Source organism: Megalobrama amblycephala, linkage group LG17 (genome assembly GCF_018812025.1).
Source record: "Megalobrama amblycephala isolate DHTTF-2021 linkage group LG17, ASM1881202v1, whole genome shotgun sequence".
Taxonomy (NCBI): Eukaryota; Metazoa; Chordata; class Actinopteri; order Cypriniformes; family Xenocyprididae; genus Megalobrama; species Megalobrama amblycephala.
In genome coordinates this window covers 30,925,326-30,946,881 of record NC_063060.1, presented here as the reverse complement: position 1 = coordinate 30,946,881, position 21,556 = coordinate 30,925,326, and the positions used below count along the sequence as shown (strand labels likewise).

The 21,556-nt window shown below is 37.0% G+C and overlaps 2 protein-coding genes and 1 long non-coding RNA gene across 7 annotated transcripts in view; 1 reads left to right on the top strand and 2 right to left on the bottom strand.

Moving 5' to 3' along the window:
* kcnh2a (potassium voltage-gated channel, subfamily H (eag-related), member 2a) overlaps positions 1 to 17,631 on the bottom strand; it is a 50,148-nt gene extending 32,517 nt beyond the window's left edge. Inside the window, exons 1-5 of one of the 2 annotated variants that reach the window (XM_048164314.1) lie at positions 16,948 to 17,631; positions 16,270 to 16,500; positions 4,386 to 4,553; positions 2,580 to 3,014; positions 2,189 to 2,400 (exon numbers count right to left, since the gene is read on the bottom strand). In XM_048164314.1, the coding sequence (XP_048020271.1) occupies positions 2,189 to 2,400; positions 2,580 to 3,014; positions 4,386 to 4,553; positions 16,270 to 16,500; positions 16,948 to 17,023 (1,122 nt within the window). In that variant the 5' untranslated portion in view covers positions 17,024 to 17,631. The remainder of the gene's footprint in view (positions 1 to 2,188; positions 2,401 to 2,579; positions 3,015 to 4,385; positions 4,554 to 16,269; positions 16,501 to 16,947) is intronic. The other variant, XM_048164315.1, reaches the window with a different exon arrangement.
* A 2,442-nt stretch (positions 17,632 to 20,073) lies between these two features.
* On the bottom strand, positions 20,074 to 20,959 carry LOC125250413. Its single transcript, XR_007180791.1, has 2 exons — positions 20,784 to 20,959; positions 20,074 to 20,678 (listed from the first exon to the last, which is right to left on the bottom strand). It is a non-coding gene; the product is annotated as an uncharacterized LOC125250413 (long non-coding RNA).
* A 219-nt stretch (positions 20,960 to 21,178) lies between these two features.
* The window catches only part of slc12a7a (solute carrier family 12 member 7a), a 31,002-nt gene continuing 30,624 nt past the window's right edge, over positions 21,179 to 21,556 (top strand). For all 4 annotated transcript variants that reach the window (XM_048162980.1, XM_048162979.1, XM_048162977.1 and 1 more), the window contains exon 1: positions 21,179 to 21,445. In XM_048162980.1, coding sequence (XP_048018937.1) covers positions 21,322 to 21,445 — 124 coding nt within the window. In that variant the 5' untranslated portion in view covers positions 21,179 to 21,321. The remainder of the gene's footprint in view (positions 21,446 to 21,556) is intronic.

Here is a 21,556-nt window from a genome sequence, read left to right as displayed (position 1 = left end):
CCTGTGCAGATCCAGACGTTACTGGCTGCCCTTGTCTAATGCCTTTCATAATGTCGGGAACATGGGCTGGCATATGCAAATATTGGGGCGTACACCCCGACTGTTACGTAACAGTCGGTGTTATGTTGAGATCCGCATGTTTTCCGGAAGTCTTTTAAACAAATGAGATTTACATAAGAAAGAGAAAGCAATGGAGTTTGAAACTCAATGTATGTCTTTTCCATGTACTGAACTCTTGTTATTCAACTATGCCGAGGTAAATTCAAATTTTGAATCTAGGGCACCTTTAATATTTTTGTAGAGACCACCTTTTTTAGGATTCTTTGATGAATAGAAAGTTCAAAAGAACAGCATTTATTTGAAATAGAAATCTTTTGTAATATTATAATGTAAAACTTTACTATCACTTTTGATCAATTTAATGCATTATTGCTGAATAAAATAAATTGCTGAATAAAATAAATTGCTGAATTAAAGAAAAAAATATTATATGTAAGACTTGATTATTATACACACTGATGAAGCTTATGATAAAAATGTGATTAAAAAAATTAAAATACTACAATGAAAAACACTTTTTGAATAATATTTAGATATATGATGAGTGTATAAACTTCAATTAAGTTAAATCGACCCCTAAATTGTGATTAATACTGATTATGTCAACAGGGCACTGCTAAACAGAGACAAATGACTAAGCATCTCTGAACACACACCCACATGAGTGCTAATGGCTGCTCAGTTGAGGAGATATAGATCTTTCTGTCATGGGGCATCCAGATAACTCAGCTGAAAATGGAAGGACACCTCGCGGCATGTGCCATGTGACCTTTGGCATGACCTCATTCCCTCTGCACTCTGTTGGAATGCCCTTCAAACGGGAATGCAGGGCAAGTGTCTGTTCAGCCAGCCATGCGCAGCTGTCTATATGACTTTGATCAGGATGCTTCATTAATCCCAGGTATGAGATATTCTCATGGAACAATTATAAAACACTGCACGAGTGAAGTGCATAAGCATTATCTACTACTTTTTTTTTTTTTTTTTTTTTTTTCAACTTTTTTGTTACATTGCTTTGGAGAATTCCCTGAGACCACAGTTTCAACTCTAGTTAACACTTTGCTTAAAGCCTTTATATATAATGCATTGTAAAAGTATTTTAATGCATTGATTATGCCTTGTAATGCAACTTATTATGCATTGTTTGGTCTCATGAATAATTGTAATGACAGTTATATTATAATATATAATATATACTATAATATAATACTTATCTATTCATTAAACATAACTTATGAAAGTATAGTGCATTAAAACACATGATAAACAACCAATTTCAGATGTAACAAGGAATCTGCAAACATTATAATGACTATGTCTACAATTATTTATGAAAAGATATAAATACCTTTATAATGCATTTTACATAAAGGCTTTAAGTGTTACCAAAATCCTAAATAACTATATGTTCACTGCTACATGTATATGTATTACATAAAGCTGTTTCTACTGCCACCAACTGGATAAAAAATTGGTAAACCACTGCAACAGCTACTCTATCACATAGGGGTAGAGAAGGTGAATAATATGCCCTAATATGTAGTGATAGGCCTATATATCAGTCAGACCAATATATATAGCTGTAAGAGATAATCTGAGTTTGTTTGTTTTGGGTGTTTTTGTCACATGTTTCAGTTCCGTGTCCTAGTTTTCAGTTAGTTTCTATGGTTTTTCATGGTTTGATTAATTTGCACATCTGTTATTCATGTCGTTGATTGGTTTGTCTGTGTATTTAAGCTCTGGATTTTTTTCTGTTTATTGTCTGTTCTTACTGCATTTTAATGGGTTGTTCTGATTCCTAGTTTTCTAGTATTCTGAGGTTTTTGTTTAATAAATATTAACTGCTGCATTTACATCCATTTACTCGTCATTTGCTACCGAAAGCTATTGAAAAACCCAAAATATCAGTAAAAAATACTCAGAAGTTCATACCACAGACAACTGTTGTGCTCTACATCTGAAATGTTCATGATTAAAGATCATTATTTGATATTCCTGCATTATTCCTGCTTTTGTCATTGAGCAGTTTTAAAACACCTCACTCTCAATAAAAACACATTCTTAAGTCACAATGCATTTTGCTTACAAAAGACTTCCACCCTGCAACCGTATGAGTTAAAACCCTCACCTGAGTGACCTTCTCTGTCACATTATGGGTCCGGTCTATTAGTTTGCAGGGGGCGATGATGTCTATCTCACTGGGTGGAACAGCAATTAAGGGGTCCAGCTTCACATCTATTAAATTGTGTGATATTTGGGGACCCCGAACTGAGGTCCGGAGCCGAATGAGATCTGAGTCTGAAGTAGCATTCTGTAAGCTGGCTTTGCGGTGCATGGCGCCTAGAAGAGAGAGAGAGAGAGAGAGAGAGAAAAAAGTTCTAATTAGTCTCATCTATCATTTTGCATGTATTTGTTTTCAATTATTACATGTCTCTCTGGAATACTACTCTCCATGCTCTTACTCTTTTTATAACAATGCAAGATAGAATAGCTAATTGGTCAAGTGGTTTTATCATTACCTGTGCTACTGGGTCTGACGGGCAGCTTCCTGTCCCAATTGAAGTCACTGGTGGAGGGTGAGGGCCGCATGCCACACAGGCTCTCACAGGAGCGGCTGTGGGCCATGCTGCAGCTGGACGGAGAGGCCTCTGAGGTGAGGTTGTGCAGACGTGGGGAGGACTGGGAGAAGCCCTGAGGCAGGGGAGGGGACGCTTCTGATAGCTTTGGCTCACGTTCAGGCTCATTTTGAGACTTATCTTCCCACAACAACAGCTGAGATCCCCCAAGTGCGGAGCGTTCAGGCAGGGAGAGCAGTTTGTCCAGGGCTACAGACTCATGGCCCATATGGGGCATCGGCTGCATGTAGCCTTTTTCAGAATCTTCATGCAGAGACTGTTTACTGCCACTCAGGGAGCGCAGCAGGGGCAAAGGCAGCCTGAGTCTGTGTCTTCTTGCTGAGGAAATAAGAAGTTTATTATTTTATCAGATCATCATTATGTTATGTAATTCAAACACAATAATGTTGACACATAAATTGGGGTCCTATAAATGCTTTAGCTATGCTGTTACCATCCTGCAGCCTAAATGCATCTTCATTGATGGCCATTTAAAAATAGGTGTGCATTCCATAAAATGTTTTGTAAGCAGCATATAAATTGAGGGCCCTATTTTAACGATCTAAGCGCATGGTTTAAAGCGCACGACGCAAGTGTCCGAATCCACTTTTGCTAGTTTAAATTTGAGGTTGAAATCTCAAAAAATGAGCATTCAATAAGATTTTGTTTGGGTGCAGTACCAAATTACCCCATTACCCCATTAGATGCCAGCAAAACTTCACTGGTACACAAAGTGGTTGGATTTGTGATTTGCAGTACAGTAGAGCTTTTTCTCTCTCAAATATTACAAGCACACACACGCACACAATTTTTTTATTACACACATACAAACAACACTCTGACATCCATACCAACACACCCACACAATTATATCTGCATAATTTATCTAATTGGCTCTATAATATGCATAAGCATAAATCAGGAATAAAGCGAGTACTTGCTTTATGCATGGGCCAAACCTGAGAAAATGGCACAATCTGGAAAAAAATAGTAAAAATTTAAATTTTGAAGCATTTCCAAAAGAATGAAAGCCTATTAACAAAGATTGCAACATTTTATAGTTAAATGGCCCTTGGATTAAAAATTGTTTTAATGATCAATGGCGCAGTCTATTTCAGTTGCCTCAAAATAGCAACACGCCAACAATGAGCCTGAACACACCTAATTTTCAGACCAGCACGCCCATGGGGGCACAAATGGGCACAAATGCATTTGCTATTTAAACAATGTGGCGAGAACGTGAAACTGATAACTGCGTGGGGCTGAAACAAGCAAAAAACACTTGGTGTCGCATTGCGCATTTACTAGCAGGTACAGGACATAATAGTTCATTTATGTAAGTGAGGATAGCAAAATAAAGTTTGTGAAAATTTGTGACCAAAATTTATTTAGACACCTGACCATGTTTTGCTTAAGTGTTATCTGACATAATTAAGATTATTTTTTTCTGACACAGTTTAACTTGATCTTGTCATATTTTATTACCATTTTTTAAACTATAGTGAATAAACTGTAATAATGAATGAAATGTTCAATATATATATATAGATAGATAGATAGATAGATAGATAGATAGATAGATAGACTGTACAATACAAATTATTCCTGAACATATTTGACACAATCTTTACAAACATGAAGCAACATCATATCGAAAATCCAAATTCAATATAATGTAATGAATCAAATCTGTCAGTCCCATCTGAGTACCTTTAGAGAGCCAGGGGATGGTGTGTTTGTGGTTGATGTCTCTGCACGGTGAGCTGTCGATGGGTCTGTCCGGCTGATCTGCCAGCTCAAAGTTCAGGATAAACATGATGACTACACCATCCTCATTCTTAACTGGAACCACATCCACAAGGCACGGCAAACACACACCTGCGTTGAGAGTGGGAAATCTGAACATTTGCAATAACGGCCACACATTCAGTAAAATTCTGGGTACAGAAAAAGTCTTCAAAGGTTTCTGTCACCACTAGAGGGCAGCACACAACAATAGATCCTGTCACATTCTAAACACAGCTGATTCAGACTTAAGTATTTAAGTGGATTTATTATTTTTCACAACCTGTCCACCTCAAAAGCTATTACAATCGATAAGTAAATAGAAGGTCTGTGTTAAGGTCTGTGATAACTAGCTTGGCAGATGTCCTGAGCCCTGACTGTTCACTGTGGCAACTGATAGCCATCCCACATTGGCACTGTGGTCCCTGCTCTCTCACACTGCCAAACCAATCAGCCCCTCTCTGTGCCAGTCTGATGGGCCAGCATTGATGGCCAGGAGTGGTTCACAACAGAGATGAACTCAAGGGCAGACAGGACGACAATAGAACCGGGAACACGGTGCCATCTCTCAGGGATTAAAGAGAAAAACACACTTCTCTATTCCTCTGTAAATAATTTCATTCATACCAGTAGCATCTGCTACAGTAAAACACAGTCACGGAGAGCATAACCATCTGCTGCTTAACACTGGCATTTTCTGCGTCATAATCTTCACAGGGATATAATATACCAGACCAATACAGGTGAGCACAAATGCTGATGTGTTATTAGACAGGCTAAGCGCTCCATAAATGCATTTTATATGGAAATATCTCAAGATATAACATTGCTAGTGAAAAACAAAAGGGTGTGACCTGGTCAATGGGTCTAATTTGCAAATGCAAGCCTTTTAAGAGATGCCCACACACATTCTCAAGAGAAACTCGTGCTCTAATTTGCAAATGTCAAGGTATGTCTGTTTACATCCATGAAAAAAAGGCAAGCTTTCATTTGCAAACCTTACAAACTAAATCGGATTTTGACTTTTTCAGTACCAAGGACAGAGGCGGCTATTAGGACGAGGGAGGTTAATGCCACCAGAGGAAATTGTATTGTTTTCATAAGAACATAAGCACCATGGAAAACTGAAATTAATAATGGGATTTAGAGGCTCTAAAGCCTGACACACACCCTCATCTGTCTCTTCCTCTCCACCACATCCTCTTGTCTGTCATGAGGATGCAGGTTAAGATGCACTGTATCGTTTTCATCATGTGCTTTCAGCTAGGTATTCCTGAAAATCCAGCCACCACAATGACAAAACCACAGGGTGTTTTCTAGGAAGTGGTGGTTGTAGAGAGAAGACTAACTGGTTTAAAATGCTTTTTGTGGCCTTGGTCTATCACTTAGGTTTCTCATTTGCAGATTAACAAGGCACTTAGTGCCCTCATGTAAAATATGATGTTTTTTTCCCCCAGTGTTTTACATTCCATGTAAAGGCCTATATGGGCTGAAAAGAGAACACTAATATCTGCTACAGACTATGCGATTTTAGCAATCCTATAAGATTATTACAAATCACACTGTACGACATGGATCTAATAAACTTGGGTATGACATGTATGTAGATTGTACGATAATGGCACCTATATTGAATTGAAGGCTATGACACAAGTTAGTATAGAGGAATAAAACATTGTCAGCATGCGCTAGTGTTAAAGGTGCCCTAGAACTTCTTTTTAAAAGATGTAATATAAGTCTAAGGTGTCCCCTGAATGTGTCTGTGAAGTTTCAGCTCAAAATACCCCATAGATTTTTTTGAATTCATTTTTTAACTGCCTATTTTGGGGCATCATTAACTATGCACCGATATATAGGTTGCGGCCCCTTTAATTCTCGTGCTCCCGCACAGCTTACACAGCTAATATAACCCTCAAAATGTATCTTTACAAGATGTTCGTCATGCATGCTGCTTGCATACATCGGATCATGTAAGTATAGTATTTATTTAATGTATTACTTTTGATTCTGAATGAGTTTGAGGCTATGCTGCGTGGCTAAAGCTAACATTACACACTGTTGAAGAGATTTATAAAGAATGAAGTTGTGTTTATGAATTATACAGACTGCAAGTGTTTAATAATGAAAATAGTGACGGCTCTTGTCTCCGTGAATACAGTAAGAAACAATGGTAACTTTAACCACATTTAACAGTACATTAGCAACATGCTAACGAAACATTTAGAAAGACAATTCACAAATATCACTAAAAATATCATGTTATCATGGATCATGTCAGTTATTATTGCTCCATCTGCCATTTTTCGCTATTGTTCTTGCTTGCTTACCTAGTCTGATGATTCAGCTGTGCACAGATCCAGACGTTCTGCCCTTGTCTAATGGCTTGATCATGGGCTGGCATATGCAAATATTGGGGGCGTACACCCCGACTGTTACGTAACAGTCGGTGTTATGTTGAGATTCGCCTGTTCCTCGGAGGTCTTTTAAACAAATGAGATTTATATAAAAAGGAGGAAACAATGGAGTTTGAAACTCAGTGTATGTCTTTTCCATGTACTGAACTCTTGTTATTCAACTATGCCAATATAAATTCAATATTTAATTCTAGGGCACTTTTAAGCAAATAGAGCAAGATGAATCGCACTTTGGCAATTGTGGTTTTTATGTGCGCTGAAAACAGAGGAGGAAGCAAAAGAGGAGAATATGGACACGGTCATGGCTAGGAAGAGGAGGCCAACTTGGCATGCCAATTTTGCAAATGGAGCTTGAAGTAAGTAGTTTTAAGTTTTAGCGCCATGTCGCATTGACCAATATTCCATTTCATTTTCAATGGCTAGTAAGTAGACGTAGATCATAGCAGCAAACACACTTTGAGATAATCATGCTAAATTTCTGATAGTGTCAGAAAATTATCACAGGCTATCTTTGGTTGCAAGACTGTGACAACGGCTGTCTTTGATGTAGTCTATGATGTAGAACCACCGTTTAGGAGCCACGACCACAGAAATCGGCACGATCGGTCATCTTTTGACTGGGACTGGCCAAAATTGTACAATGTGTACCGGGCATAAGGCTGCATTCACACTGTTTATCCAAATCTGATTATTTGTCAATCCGATTGGAATCTGATCTAAAATTACTGATCCGTTCAGATCCGATTTGTGTGTCACATGCTGCTCTTTTGTTTTCCAGAATATATGCATTGATTTCTATAGCAATGATGTAGCATTGGTGGATATACGCTAAAAACAACAACAACAACCACAACATGGAGGGGTTTGCAATACAAATTTTGTCTTATTTACAATATGACAATGTGTAGCCGTTATTTTAGCCATTTAACATGGCCTTTCATTTCTCAGTTATATTGTCATCTTTTGCTCCTCCGGCACTTTGCAACAACAACCTTGTTTTTGAAATAACTTTCAGAATGTGTCCTATAAAAACGTGACATTTATGTTTTACGTGGCATGAGAAAGTCACATAAACCACGCGAAATCCAATCAGAGCAGTCAGACTGGATTATGACTGGAAACAGATTTCCAGGAATATGATTTGAATAGGATTTCAAACCACACATGAATGTAACTCAACACATATTTGTAAAAAATTTCATGTTTCATTTCATCAGATTTCGCATTTCATGTGATTTTTTTTTTTTTTTCGCCACACTTGCTAAATCTGATCAAATTTCAATCGGATATGCACAAAAAACGGATTTGGACTGACAGTCTGAACATAGCCTAAGACTCTCAGAAATTATTAGTTTTTTATTAGAATTATCAGTTTAAATCAGTCTGACAAATCCATTGAATGAACTTACTGAATCTGTCAGAGCCTCTAGTGAACCAACATATGACACGCTTGCTGAACTGCAGGTTCCAGGTCAATGAATCATTACTTCAATATCCATTAGGCCACTTTTACTTGCTGTGTCACCAAGAAAGCAAAAATATATTCTCTCTTTATTTGTACACATTACATCTATGTCGCATATATGCCGAAAGCATCAAACTGGCTAGAATACTTAATAAACAAATAATAATTGGCAAAGGGATGTATGTAACTTCATGAATGAGTTGCATATAAATTCTGCAGAAATTTGCAAAACTCTAACAGTAATAGATTTCATGCATATTTATTGTTTTAAATGCTGGGCAAGTATTTATTCTTTGGAATACCAGCTGCAATAACATAAAGAAAGTGAGATGTAGCAGGTAGCTCTGTATCGCCAGTATATGTCCTTGTGCTTCCTTATCCTCTCGATTTACTCGTAAGATTTGAATATCATAATAAAACAAATTGCATGCAAATTTAGATAATAGCCTAAGGTTTGAGCTGAACTGCTGCTGTATTCATGACTCCTCTCAGAAAAACAGCAACTACAAGCCTGCCAGAGTTCATGTTACACTGTCAGCTTTGAAAATACCTTGAAATTTGATAAGTGAAACAAATTTTAAACCACGTCAAAACGCAACTTAGTCAATAAATCAATGGACAAACAAGAGCTTTAAATACAATGCTCTGCAATACAAAAAAAATAAATACACAATATAAAACAGAATTAAACTACAGGATGATATTAGGAGATGATCTATTAACAGTTCCATATTTTTGATCATTTTCACTTATAAAGCATTCAGCAAGTTTGACTCTAACTTCGATAATATGGTTATATCCACTGCAAAATCAGGTTAACAACATACAAATAAATAAGATAATAAGGTCTATCAGTATCTTAAAAGCAGGAAACTTCAAACTCAGCTGAATGCTGAGGAAGGCTTTCTGATAGACTCTCCTATGAGAGTTCAGGGATGAAGAACGGACATTTAAATAATTAACTCCTAGAGATGGTTTCAGTCATTACTCTGTCTAATTATAGCAGAGGAGGCCATTACCAGAATATGAAGACTGATGAGCAGGGTCGTCCTCTGTCTTATGCGTTGATTGGAGGTTTTCCATTGGACCTCTCCTTGTTACGCTTATAATTGGGTCATGTTTGAGAATGTCTGATTATTCAGCAGTTCTGCATTGTTATAATAAATGCTGTTGTTACTGCTCATGTTATAATATTTAGATTATTTCCCCCTGGTTTCACAGACAAAGCTTAAGCTTAGTCCCAGACTAAAATGCACGTTTGATAGGGGTGTAACGATACGCTCAGGTCACGATACGGTACGTATCTCGATACAGAGTTCACGATACGATACGTATCACGATATTTTGAACAAAATGAAACTGAAATTCAAACAAGATTTATTAAAAAAACATGAACAAATTTCAATAATTTTCCTTGTTGTACATACAAGATCACATTTCAATAAAATAAATAAATATAAAATTTTAATAAAAACCTTCTGTATTCAAATTAACAGTTGAATAGGGCTGTCTGTCACTGAAATTTTTTTTTAAATTTAACATGAACTTAGAATTATGAATAGGGGCCGTTCACATATCGCGTCTAAAAACGCGTGGAAGGCGCGGCCACACCGCTTCTCCTTCTTTCCAAAACGCTTGCGCTCCCGTGGCGTCGGTCGTTGCTATGCAACCATGAACTGAGCTCTCCAAGAGGATCAGGATGTTTCTGCAAAGGATAAATGATTTCTAGCCCTTGCATTAGTTTTACTACGAGATATATTGATGGAGATAAGATATAAAAACCACCATGTACAGCTATGATCAGCTGTTCGGCTGAGCTTTTGATGTTTTGTTACGGAAAGGCCATAGCTGATCGGTTGATTCTTGTCACACGACCTGCGGTGCGCTTGCGGCATTCTGAGAAGTTGAGAATTGCATGCGCGTCGCGACCGCGTTGATCCCATTATGAGCGCGCCTGCCGCCCGGCTACATTTGAAAATAATAACTGACTTGCACGTGGAAAAGACGCAATATGTGAACGGCCCCTAACTTAAAGCAAAGCATCGCAAGCGTCTTTTGCTTTTCTGCGTCTTTTGCTTTTTCACTGCGGTGAAAGAAAGCCACGACTTTTCTTACGCGACCATGCAAGAGACTGACATGAGAAACGTTTAAACCTGCTTGCAAGATTCAATGTGTGCCCGAAACACTTACTGAACTAGAGAGTTGATTGAGACACACCATCTACGATAAATCGTTACACCCCTAATACTTATAGTAATTTAAAAATGTGGTAGCATTGGATCTGGACAGGAAGGATAACTCTGGGAGTTGGAAGGGGTGTGTTGCGATTCTGCCTTCGTGGACCTGCGTATCGCGATTTCGGTTTCATATCGCATATCGTTACAGCCCTAACGTTTGAGCAGTTTGAATTGAAAGCAACTTCAGCGTCAGTGCCATTGTTTTGTCTCAAGATGCACACCATTTCTAAGGCACGTTTATAAAATCTACTTAAATGTCTTAATTGAACTAAGGCCTAATCCTGGCTTAATCTACAGGTAAGCCTGGTCTGTGAAACCAGGCCTTTATCTTTTATAAAGTGATGTTTCGCCTAAAAAAAGAAAGTTCTGTCATCATTAAATGTTTTTGAAAAAAAAATCTCGCTTTGTCACGCCGCAAATGATCACGGCCGGTGTGAATAGCTCCATAGTGATCTATTGTTTCGATTCAAGAGCATCATTGCATCATACATTCGCATCGCTTGATTGTGCTCAGTGTGAAAGGCCCTTTACTTAAGTTCGATGAAAGTGAATGGGGACCAGAGACTGAAGCCTCGTTCAAACTGTCAGTCCAAATCAGAATTTTGTGCATATCTGATCATATTTAGAAAGTGTCAATGGCAACAACAACAAAAAAATTACATGAAATGCAATTTTTAGAAATTTTGAGCAAAATACATATGTGGTTTGAAATCCTATTCATGTTGGATTTCTGGAAATCCATTTCAGTCTAACCACTCTAATCGGATTTTGCTTGATTTATAGCTATGTTCAGACTTCAGGCAAACTGAATTTTTACTCAAATCAGATCTTTTCAGGCAGACTGTCTGCGCTATTAATTGCAAGTGATCAAATAAGATTTTTGTGTCCAGACACAACCAACCTGTCTGCATGAGTTGCTTTGGTAACAATGTAGGCGTTACCCACATTTGTGACGAGGCTTTCAAAACAGATGCAGGAAAAATGGAGGTGCATCATCTCGCTCTCCAAATAAGCACCCTGGCGAGGTGCAGAACTCCTCCGTCACACAGCAAAAACCTTTGCAGAAATCTTTGGACATACCATTTGAACACCATATTAATACATTCGGCATTTCAGTCAACAGTTTTGACATTATCGTTTTGACATTATTGTTCGCTCATTAAGAGTGATGCAAAAGACAGTTTGAAATCCGATTTGAGCAGCCAGAGTGTCCAGACTGAGACGTAAATCTGTAAAAATTCGATTCCATGTTGTTGTTGTTGTTTTGTTTTTTTGCTGTCCAGACTTTTTTAAAAACCCATCTGGATAAAACCTGGATATGCAAAAAATCGATTAAAATTTTTTTTTTTTTAATTCACTCCAGAGCAGAAGCTACACATTACCATGTTGTAAATAAGACATCTGTATTGCAAACCCCTCCAACGCTTCTGTTGTTGTTGTCATTTTTGACATATGCCTACCAATGCAATGTCATTGCCATAAAAACCAATGCAGATATTCCAGAAAACGAAGAGTGCCATGGGACACACAAATCTAATCTGAACATTTGCGATAGATAAATAATCGGATTGGGACTGACAGTGTGAACATAGCCTGACAGGCTCCAAAAATGACAAAAAGCATCATCAAAAAAAATACACAGCACTATATTTCAGAATGTTCCGAGGTCATACAATCATTTTTTTGTTTGTTTGTTTGTTTGTTTGTTATTGTGAGGAACAGTTGGACATTTTGCCTTTCCTTGACATTCGTGCTCACCATTCGGTTTTATTGTATTAAGAAAAAGCAGCTTGGTTATTCTAAAAATAACTAATAAACAAATAAATGACAAAATTTTCATTTTGGTGAAATATTTCTAAAAGGGAAAAGAATAATACCATTATTTTTTTATCAAATATAAAGCTCAAACTAATGAGGTTCTGTTATCTCATTAAGGTAAAGAAAAAAAATGTAAGTGAAGTTTGAAATGGGGAGTTCCTATTAAAAGTCGTCCCCAGATCATTTACTCCAAGAGCACAAACTGCCCCAGGGGTCATCATTAAGTGATAATCTGCTATGCTTTATACCATTTCCTCATAGTTAAACCTCAGAGGACCAACAAAGAGATGAGCATTCACTAATTGAGTCGACTTTGGAATTGCTCTTTTGTGTTGGAGGATTACTGGTGCAACCACCATTAGTTCCATGTTCGCGCTTTTAACGTCCTTCTCAAGGACTGTCTTCAGAAGCAAGGATCTTTTTTGTGCCTTTATGGGAAAATGGGCATTTGTGCACTGGCTAAAATAATTAGAAGGCAGTATTTCTTAAGGTTCATGAAACAAAATTTATGCTGATTATACCAGTTTTCTAATCAGAAATAGATTTTTGTACATCCCTAGAAGGTTTTGAATCTTTCTCCATGGCCGTTATGTGTATTGCAGAATTTTGCTGAAGCATCATTATCCTTCAAAGTTCCCTCGGAGGAGCTTTTCATGTGTCCTTCCAGCAGGTCATTTGTGTAGAAACTTCCAGTAGTCCTCTCTAGACTGTAGGACGTTATTACTGACCATGACACCTTCATTACCTCACATTAGTTTTCAGTAATAAATGATCCTCTGGACTATAGCCATCTACACATTCATAACACGTCCACATCTTCTTGTATTTATGCTTTAGAATAACTAAAAAACCTTAGTGCAAAGTCCTTCTGCTGATTTTTAAGGTTGTTTTGGAACTCGCACACAAAACCGCATCCCTTTCAACGTGATTACATCAGTAATCATATGTATTTGTATGTAAAGTTTGCTTCTACCATTATTAATGCACTGACAGCATCTAAAACGTAAGCATTTTTTGTATGAACACCTTACATACAAATGTTTACAAATCTTTTTAAATTTATGGAATATTTATTTCTTGGATATGTTGATTTTACTTTCATCAATGAAATTAATTAAATATGTTCAGTGCCATCACATTCTGATGTTTCATTCTGGTCTGTGTTTCTGGTCAAGTGTCGTATTTAAAAATTCCATCACTTTACACGCTAGTCGTATTTTGAGTCTAAACTATAATGAAAATTCTGACAATATTTAATCATTACTTAAAAATAAAATTATTTATTTTGTTTGCTATGAGACAGCTGTGGCAAAAAAAAAGGACATGTGCAGTGTATAATAATAAAATTATATTCCAGGTCTTCAGGAGTCCTATGCCAATTAAAGGTGCCGTAGAATGGAAAATTGAATTTACCTTGGCATAGTTGAATAACAAGAGTTCAGTACATGGAAATGACATACAGTGAGTCTCAAACACCATTGTTTCCTCCTTCTTATGTAAATTTGATTTGTTTAAAAGAACAGGCGAATCTCAGCATAACACCGACTGTTACGTAACATTCGGGATCATTAATATGTACGCTCCCAATATTTGCATATGCCAGCCCATGTTCAAGGCACTAGACAAGGGCAGGCAGTATTAACGTCTGGATCTGTGCACAGCTGAATCATCAGACTAGGTAAGCAAGCAAGGACAACAGCGAAAAATGGCAGATGGAGCGATAATAACTGACATGATCCATGATAACATGATATTTGTAAATTGTCTTTCTAAATGTTTCGTTAGCATGTTGCTAATGTACTGTTAAATGTGGGTAAAATTACCATCATTTCTTACTGTATTCACGGAGACAAGAGCCATCGTTATTTTCATTTTTAAACACTTGCAGTCTGTATAATTCATAAACACATCGTCATTCTTTATAATTCTCTCCAACAGTGTGTAATGTTAGCTTTAGCCTGTTAGCCAAGGAGCATAGCCTCAAACTCATTCAGAATCAAATGTAAACATCCAAATAAATACAGTACTTACGCGATTAGACATGCTGCATGATGAACACTTTGTAAAGATCCAATTTGAGGGTTATATTAGCTGTGTGAACTTTATGCTGTTTAAAGCAGTCACGAGCTCGGGGGCGGGGAGCACGAAAATTTAAAGGGGCTGCGTCGGAATCGGCGCATATTTAATGATGCCCCAAAATAGGCAGTTAAAAAAAACGAATTAAAAAAAATCTATGGGGTATTTTGAGTTGAAACTTCACAGACACATTCAGGGGACACCTTAGACTTATATTACATCTTTTGAAAACGCGTTCTAAGGCACATTTAAGAAGTTAGTTAGATCTGTCTGACAAAAAGACAGAGATGTAACTTTAAATAAGTATCTATATATTATTATATTTTACGTTTACCTTTTTTTTTTGTAGCAGTAGTTGTAGATTTAGGGGCTCAAAAATAAATTAATCCACAGCTATGCATACAAATATATTTTACGCTTTGGATGCTCAATACGTCATTTTGTTAGTTTCAGCGTACATACAAAAATTCAACAATGTATGTGTAAATGTACAAATACCTATGAATACTAATGAGTTTATGATGGCAAGCAGCCTAGTACAATAGAGTTACTGTATGGTAACCAATAAACAACCTCAATCTGTCCTGGAAACTATTTGTATTTCTCATAATACATTTTACACGTCCTTCGTGAAACACGCTTAAACCTTCGAATATGGCATCTGAACCCTAGCAATAGTTTATATTTATATAGCTATTGTATTCCAATACGCATACTGAACATGCCGTCCAATGACAATCCTGGTAGGTGCAGGGTGATTGATTTGACATATAGGTTTATATAGACAGTACCCACAGACCCCCATAAAAGTCTGAACATAAACATGATTGTACACATATCCTACAGCTTATTGTTAACAATAACATACTGTAACGAGATTTAGATGGCAATGTAAGGAAGTCAGAAAAAGGAGAGGTCTCATATTTCGGAATGACTAAATGTAGCCTGAGTACACCTGAGAAATTTAGGGTGGTTAGGTTACACAGGGTCACACTGAGAAGTATTTCTAACATCCAGATCAGTGGAAAAATACCCTGTGCTGGGACATGCTGCGTAAACCTTATGTATTATGAGTATGTTTATCAGCTCTGTTAACATTTTAGCATATTCTCTAAATGGTCATATAGAAGCATTTCTGGTTGCTCATGGATGTTGTAATGTTGCTAACTTGTTAGTATTGTAGACTCAAATCCCCACTGTATGCATTGTCCTCTGTCCTGAGCACCACTAGAGGACACAACGTTGTGATGCCCTTATGCAACCATTTGGATTACTAGCATATAGCACTGGGAATTGATCTGGATAGTGAGAAAATGTCCTTTGCAATTATGTCTTCTATGATTATTGCTCCTATTCTCAGGTAACTCCCAGCTGTCCTGGAAATCAATACATCAACCAGAAATGTTGTCTTTAAATAGGAGAAGACAGAAATAGAAATGATTAGAATAGCACTTTCAGTTGAGCATCCACAATAAAGGATGCTTAACTCAAAGATCTATTACTAAGGGACACATCAAATGTCACAGAAGGATTCAGCAGAAATTAAATAATGTATTGTTCAGGGAATGAGTATTAGTGGACGCATTGAAATACTCTGAATGCAGGTTGCAATTCATAGACAAAAATATGAAACCAAATGAATGCAAGTGCATGAATTTGCTTTCAAATCAGCTTGTGGTCAAAGGAACTAATGCCTGTTGTCATATTATCATACAAGGCCTACTATATTCAAGCCATTTTTTGGCATTTTTAAGTGTCACTGTAATGATGCCTACAAAATGAAACCCACAGAAACTTACCATCTTTTCTGTACAGTGAGATCTCCACCTTCCGTTCTTCAGAGCCCAGTAAGGCTTTGGCCATCTGGGCCATCGCTGGTCGTCCAGTATGCGGTCCATACAGAAAACTGCACGTACATGGCTTTTGCATGACCTCTGCACGTGTGTAGCCGCACATGCCGCAAAAGCCATCATTGCAGAAGATAATGGCACAATTTTCAACTCGAGCATTGGCGATGATGAATTTGCGGTCTGTTGAGGTACAAGAAATAAAGAGAGAGAGATTCATAAATACAGATCCAAAAAACAAGCTGCCATTCTGGATGAAACTATGTCTGTTTTAACTTGACTGAAAGATCAAAAGTGTTAACCAAACTGAAAAAAAACCTCACATATTCATATTTCAGCAAGAATGCTCAAGAGATTATATATATATATATATATATATATATATATATATATATATATATATATATATATATGGTCATATTGATTGCTATAAAGTTTTCCTTGACTTGACTCCCTAATTAGCACATGTTCAGGTAACCATAAAGAAGTGTGTTACACCTTTATCAGTACAGCTATTCTGACACTAATTCTGACAAATAAATCATCAAAACAAGTCGTCAAAACAGATTTAAATTCATTTTTATTCAGTGCACATTTGACTGATAAATAAATAAGCATTACTTCACTTACTCTGAACCTCGAATTTGCGAATGATGGTGTCCAGAAAGGTGTTTTGAGGCGCAACGTGTCCCCGTCGAACAGGCATTATGTCCTACTTCAGTTAAGCAAAAAAAGTTCTGCAAGTTCCGCCTCAGCTTATGTTTATCTTAAATAAAAGCGATATATCGACTCTATCGCCAGATCTGACACATGCACACAAGCTTTACGTATACACCTCATCGACGTAAAAGCAACACGAGCGCGCGGCTCTTGAAAGTCTCACAGTAATTACGCATTGAATCTGTCAGTGCGCGCATCCTCGCGCTCAGTAAATCATCTGACTCTCCAATTACCTCACGTCACCTGCTTCCTTTTTTTGCAAATGGATGCAAATCAACTTTCTGTCCCAGTTTCTCAATCACTTGTTCCTACACGCTATGAAAAAGTCTCTCTGTTTGGGAGCGATTAAAATAAAATTGACTAGTAGTGTATAGATTGATAGTGAATATGGTGAGGCAAGTGAGAGGATGGTTGGGGAGGGGGAAGGAGTCAAGGGTGTGGAGGACCGCGTGATTCACTCATCCTGATGTTACCTCTCAGTAGCCTATGCCAGTGTTCAGCAAGAACAAATCCGATTTCGAGTGTCATATCAAGATTGTAAGTTAGACCAGGTTTAGAGCAAACTATAATAACTCACACTGGTAGCAGAATAGCTAAGAAAATGTTTTAGTACTGCATTTGGATAACCTCCAGATGATTTTCATGTATTTGCAAATGACCTTTAAAGCTAAGTATGTATAAATTAAACATAAAGATGCTATAATATACTTGATATATATATATATATATATATATATATATATATATATATATATATATATATAGGAACCAGTGTTTTAACTCTGCCCTTGGGGATCCGAGGAACTGCAGATTTAAAAAAATAAATAAATAAATAAATAAAAAATCTAAATGTACAAATTTATATATGTGGATATTTAAAATGTGAACTTTTAAAAGTCACAACAGGCAGCCTGTAAACACATTATTGTCAATATTCTTGCTGACTGCTTAAAGTACATTGATTTTGACATTATTATCTTCACTTATAAATTAAATGAACACAAAGCAAATTATCAATACTACTATGCATATTCAAATATGCATATTGTTTATTAGCATATTAACAATAAAAAAATTAACCATATTTTTTGCTATTGTTAGCATTAAGTTATTAGGCTAGTGTAAAATATAGCATTTTAATAGGTTTAGGGTGGGCTGTCTGACAATCAGGTTGGAGGTTACTGGGTTTTTTTTTTTCTCCTATACTTTGAATTATTCTGATACACAGAAGACAATGATGTAGACCGAAAATTCAAAGAAGAATGGACAAAAAAGTAACTATGCCTTTATTCTTTCAGTGTTAACCTGACATGTGTCGTTTGCTCAGAGACGGTACTGTTCACAAATGAAATGAAAATATTCTACCTTTTTAATTTTCTTCTGCATTTCTCCCTCGTTCTTGGGAGTTTGTTGTCATATAGGGTTACATCAGTGTGCCCTCAACTATTTTTTCTTCGTGGTCATATTTTAATATTCATTTGTCCAAATAATGAGTGTGTTGTACAGTAGGTATGTCTTTTATTGATTGTTGTCTCCCCTTTTCCATACACTCCCACTTTTCCACAGCTTTACACGGACATTTCTTTAGACTTTTTCAACTGTGAAAGTGCAGGCTACAAACAGTACCATTTTACCTGCCATTAATTTTCATTTACATGTAATGCTTTAACGGTTGGTGACATATCCTCGGAAAAGCTCCTGAGATCTAATGCCAGCACATTATCTAATGCCAGTGCACTGCCATTTAACTCATGATGGGTGCGTCATCGTCACATTTGCATAGGCCGTACTATTGGATTTATGATTGGTTGACTGCCAAATCAAAATATTAAAGAGAATGATAAACAAACGTTATGAAGCGGTTAAAGTTAATTTTCAAATAAGCAATTCAACTTGATTTCGTTTTCTCTTTTTTGTTTATGTTCATGTTAATGGTCAAGGTGTTTGAGTAAATGTGCAGCTTAAAATATTCCATATAGGATAATCACAGACTGAAAGGGTTAGCTCAAATGAAAATTCTGCCCTTCATTTACTCACCCTCAGATTGTTCCAAACCTGTATGAATTTCTTTGTTCTGCTGAACACAAAGGAAGATATTTGGAAGAATGTCAGTAACCAAACAGATCTCATCCCCCATTGACTACCATAGCATTTTTATTTCCTACTATGGTAGTCAAACTCCCAAGAACGCGGGAGAAACGCGGAAGAAAATTAAAAAGGTCGAATATTTTCATTACATTTGTGAACAGTACCGTCTCTGAGCAAATGACACGTCAGTTTAACACAGAAAGAATAAAGGCATAGTTACTTTTTTGTCCATTCGTCTTTGAATTTTCGGTCTACATCATTGTCTTCTGTGTATCAGAATAATTCAAAGTATAGGAGAGAAAAAAAAGCCCAGTAACCTCTAAACTGATTGTCAGACAGCCCACCCTAAACTTATTAAAATGCTATATTTTACACTAGCCCAATAACTTAATGCTTACAATAGCAAAAAATATGGTTAATTTTTGTTGTTAATATGCTAATAAACAATATGCATATTTGAATATTCATAGTAGTATTGATAATTTGCTTTGTTCATTTAATTTATAAGTGAAGACAATAATGTAAAAATCAATGTACTTTAAGCAGTCAGCAAGAATATTGACAATAATGTGTTTACACATTTTAAATATCCACATATATAAATGTGTACATTTAGATTTTTTTTTTTTTTTTTTTTTTTTTTTTTTTAAATCTGCAGTTCCTCCTTGGATCCCCAATGGCAGAGTTAAAACACTGGTTCCAATATATATATAAAATCAAATATATTATATCATCTTTATGTTTATTTCCTACTATGGTAGTCAATGGGGATCTGTTTGGTTACTGACATTCTTCCAAATATCTTCCTTTGTGTTCAGCAGAACAAAGAAATTCATACAGGTTTGGAACAACTTGAGGGGGTGTAAATGATGACAGAATCTTTTTTTTGGTGAACTATCCATTGAACTTCACAGTTATTTGTGTGTATTAAAGAAAAAAAAACTCCAGTTTATATTTTAAGTTTATTTAATAAAGCACATATTATAGTGGTTTATATGTTTATTATATTACCATACAGTTTTATTTCACCTTCATAAAAAAGGTTCTCTAGTTTTGTGCTGGAGTTGGAAACTCCTACAAGAGCCCCAAAAAACTGTCAAGGCTGCCATCTGCTGGTCTGTTTAAAGGCACAGAGTCAATCACATGGGACAGAAAAAAAAAACAGGCAGGGTACTGTAGTCTTTCAACCAACAGAGGGCAGCCTATGCAAGTATGAAAAAAAAAACTTTTTTCTCTGAAAAAGTTATATAGTCTGTTGCTAACAACATGATACTTTCAAAATGCTCCATATTTTCCAATTTATGAGAATTTATCCTTAGTTGTGATCATGTGCTGGACCCCACAGAACAGAACAGTCTTAGTCTTAATTGCAAACTTAGTTTGTAGTCACAGCAGTAGGCTTTACCACAGCTGAATAGTTGCTATGCAGGTTTTTCCTGTGAATTCAGCAAAGTACCACCGTTAAGACCCTTATCAGCCACTCTCACATGACTGATGGATGTGTTGTCAGCATGTATCCATCAGTCATGTCAGTGTATGTTGGTGGACACACCCTAGAAACAGAAAACAGAGCAAGTCATTGTCTAGGCATATTTTAAATAAATGAATGCACACATACTTTTGTGAGAATCTGACTGATTGACAGAGACAGTGTCCACCTAATGTTCATGGAGTGGAAGTTTCAGTGGAAGTCTTTTCAGGAAAAGTTATTTTCAGCATTAATTCCTCTCCAGTCCTAAAGGTTCCTGAATGGAGTGATTGTTGCACGTTTCCTTTGAAGCTAGGAACATCAGGAGGGGGTGGGGCAGGGAACTGGGCAGGGGTTGAGGAATGCCACACTGTGTTAAGCCTTTTGTTCCCATCACTTTATGCAGTCTCAGATGACTCTGACACGGCAAACAATCACCTCCCTCCCTCCCAGCCTTCACAGGTACAATGAGAAGGCCAGTTAACACAAAACAGGAAGCACCAGCTTAGAGCTCTGTGGCAGGACAGAACGGCCCGTTGCCCAGAGGGAGGAGTTGTGTAATGTTCCTTATTTGGTGGAAAGAGATCACATGGGCTGCCGCGTCTGAACAACAGTTGTGAAGAAGTCAAGGAACTTCGAACTCTGCCGAGCCCAGGAGACTTGGGGTGAGACAGAGAGAAAAAAGACTCAAGAAACCAAACAAAACAGAGCACATGGTGTAAGGGAAAATGCCCACCAACTTCACAGTGCTGCCGGTGGAGGACTCCCCATTATCAGAGCCGGACTATGATGGACACATACTGAAAGAAGAAGACAAGGAGGAGCAAGACACGGTAGCAGGACCCTACTCAGGTGAGAGCTTTCTGGGGGAAAAAAAATCCTGCCTAGACATGTGCAAACAGAAGAGCAGAACTTTAAAAGGCTTACTGTTAAAGGCTTGGGGTTTTTTTTCAAACATGTGTC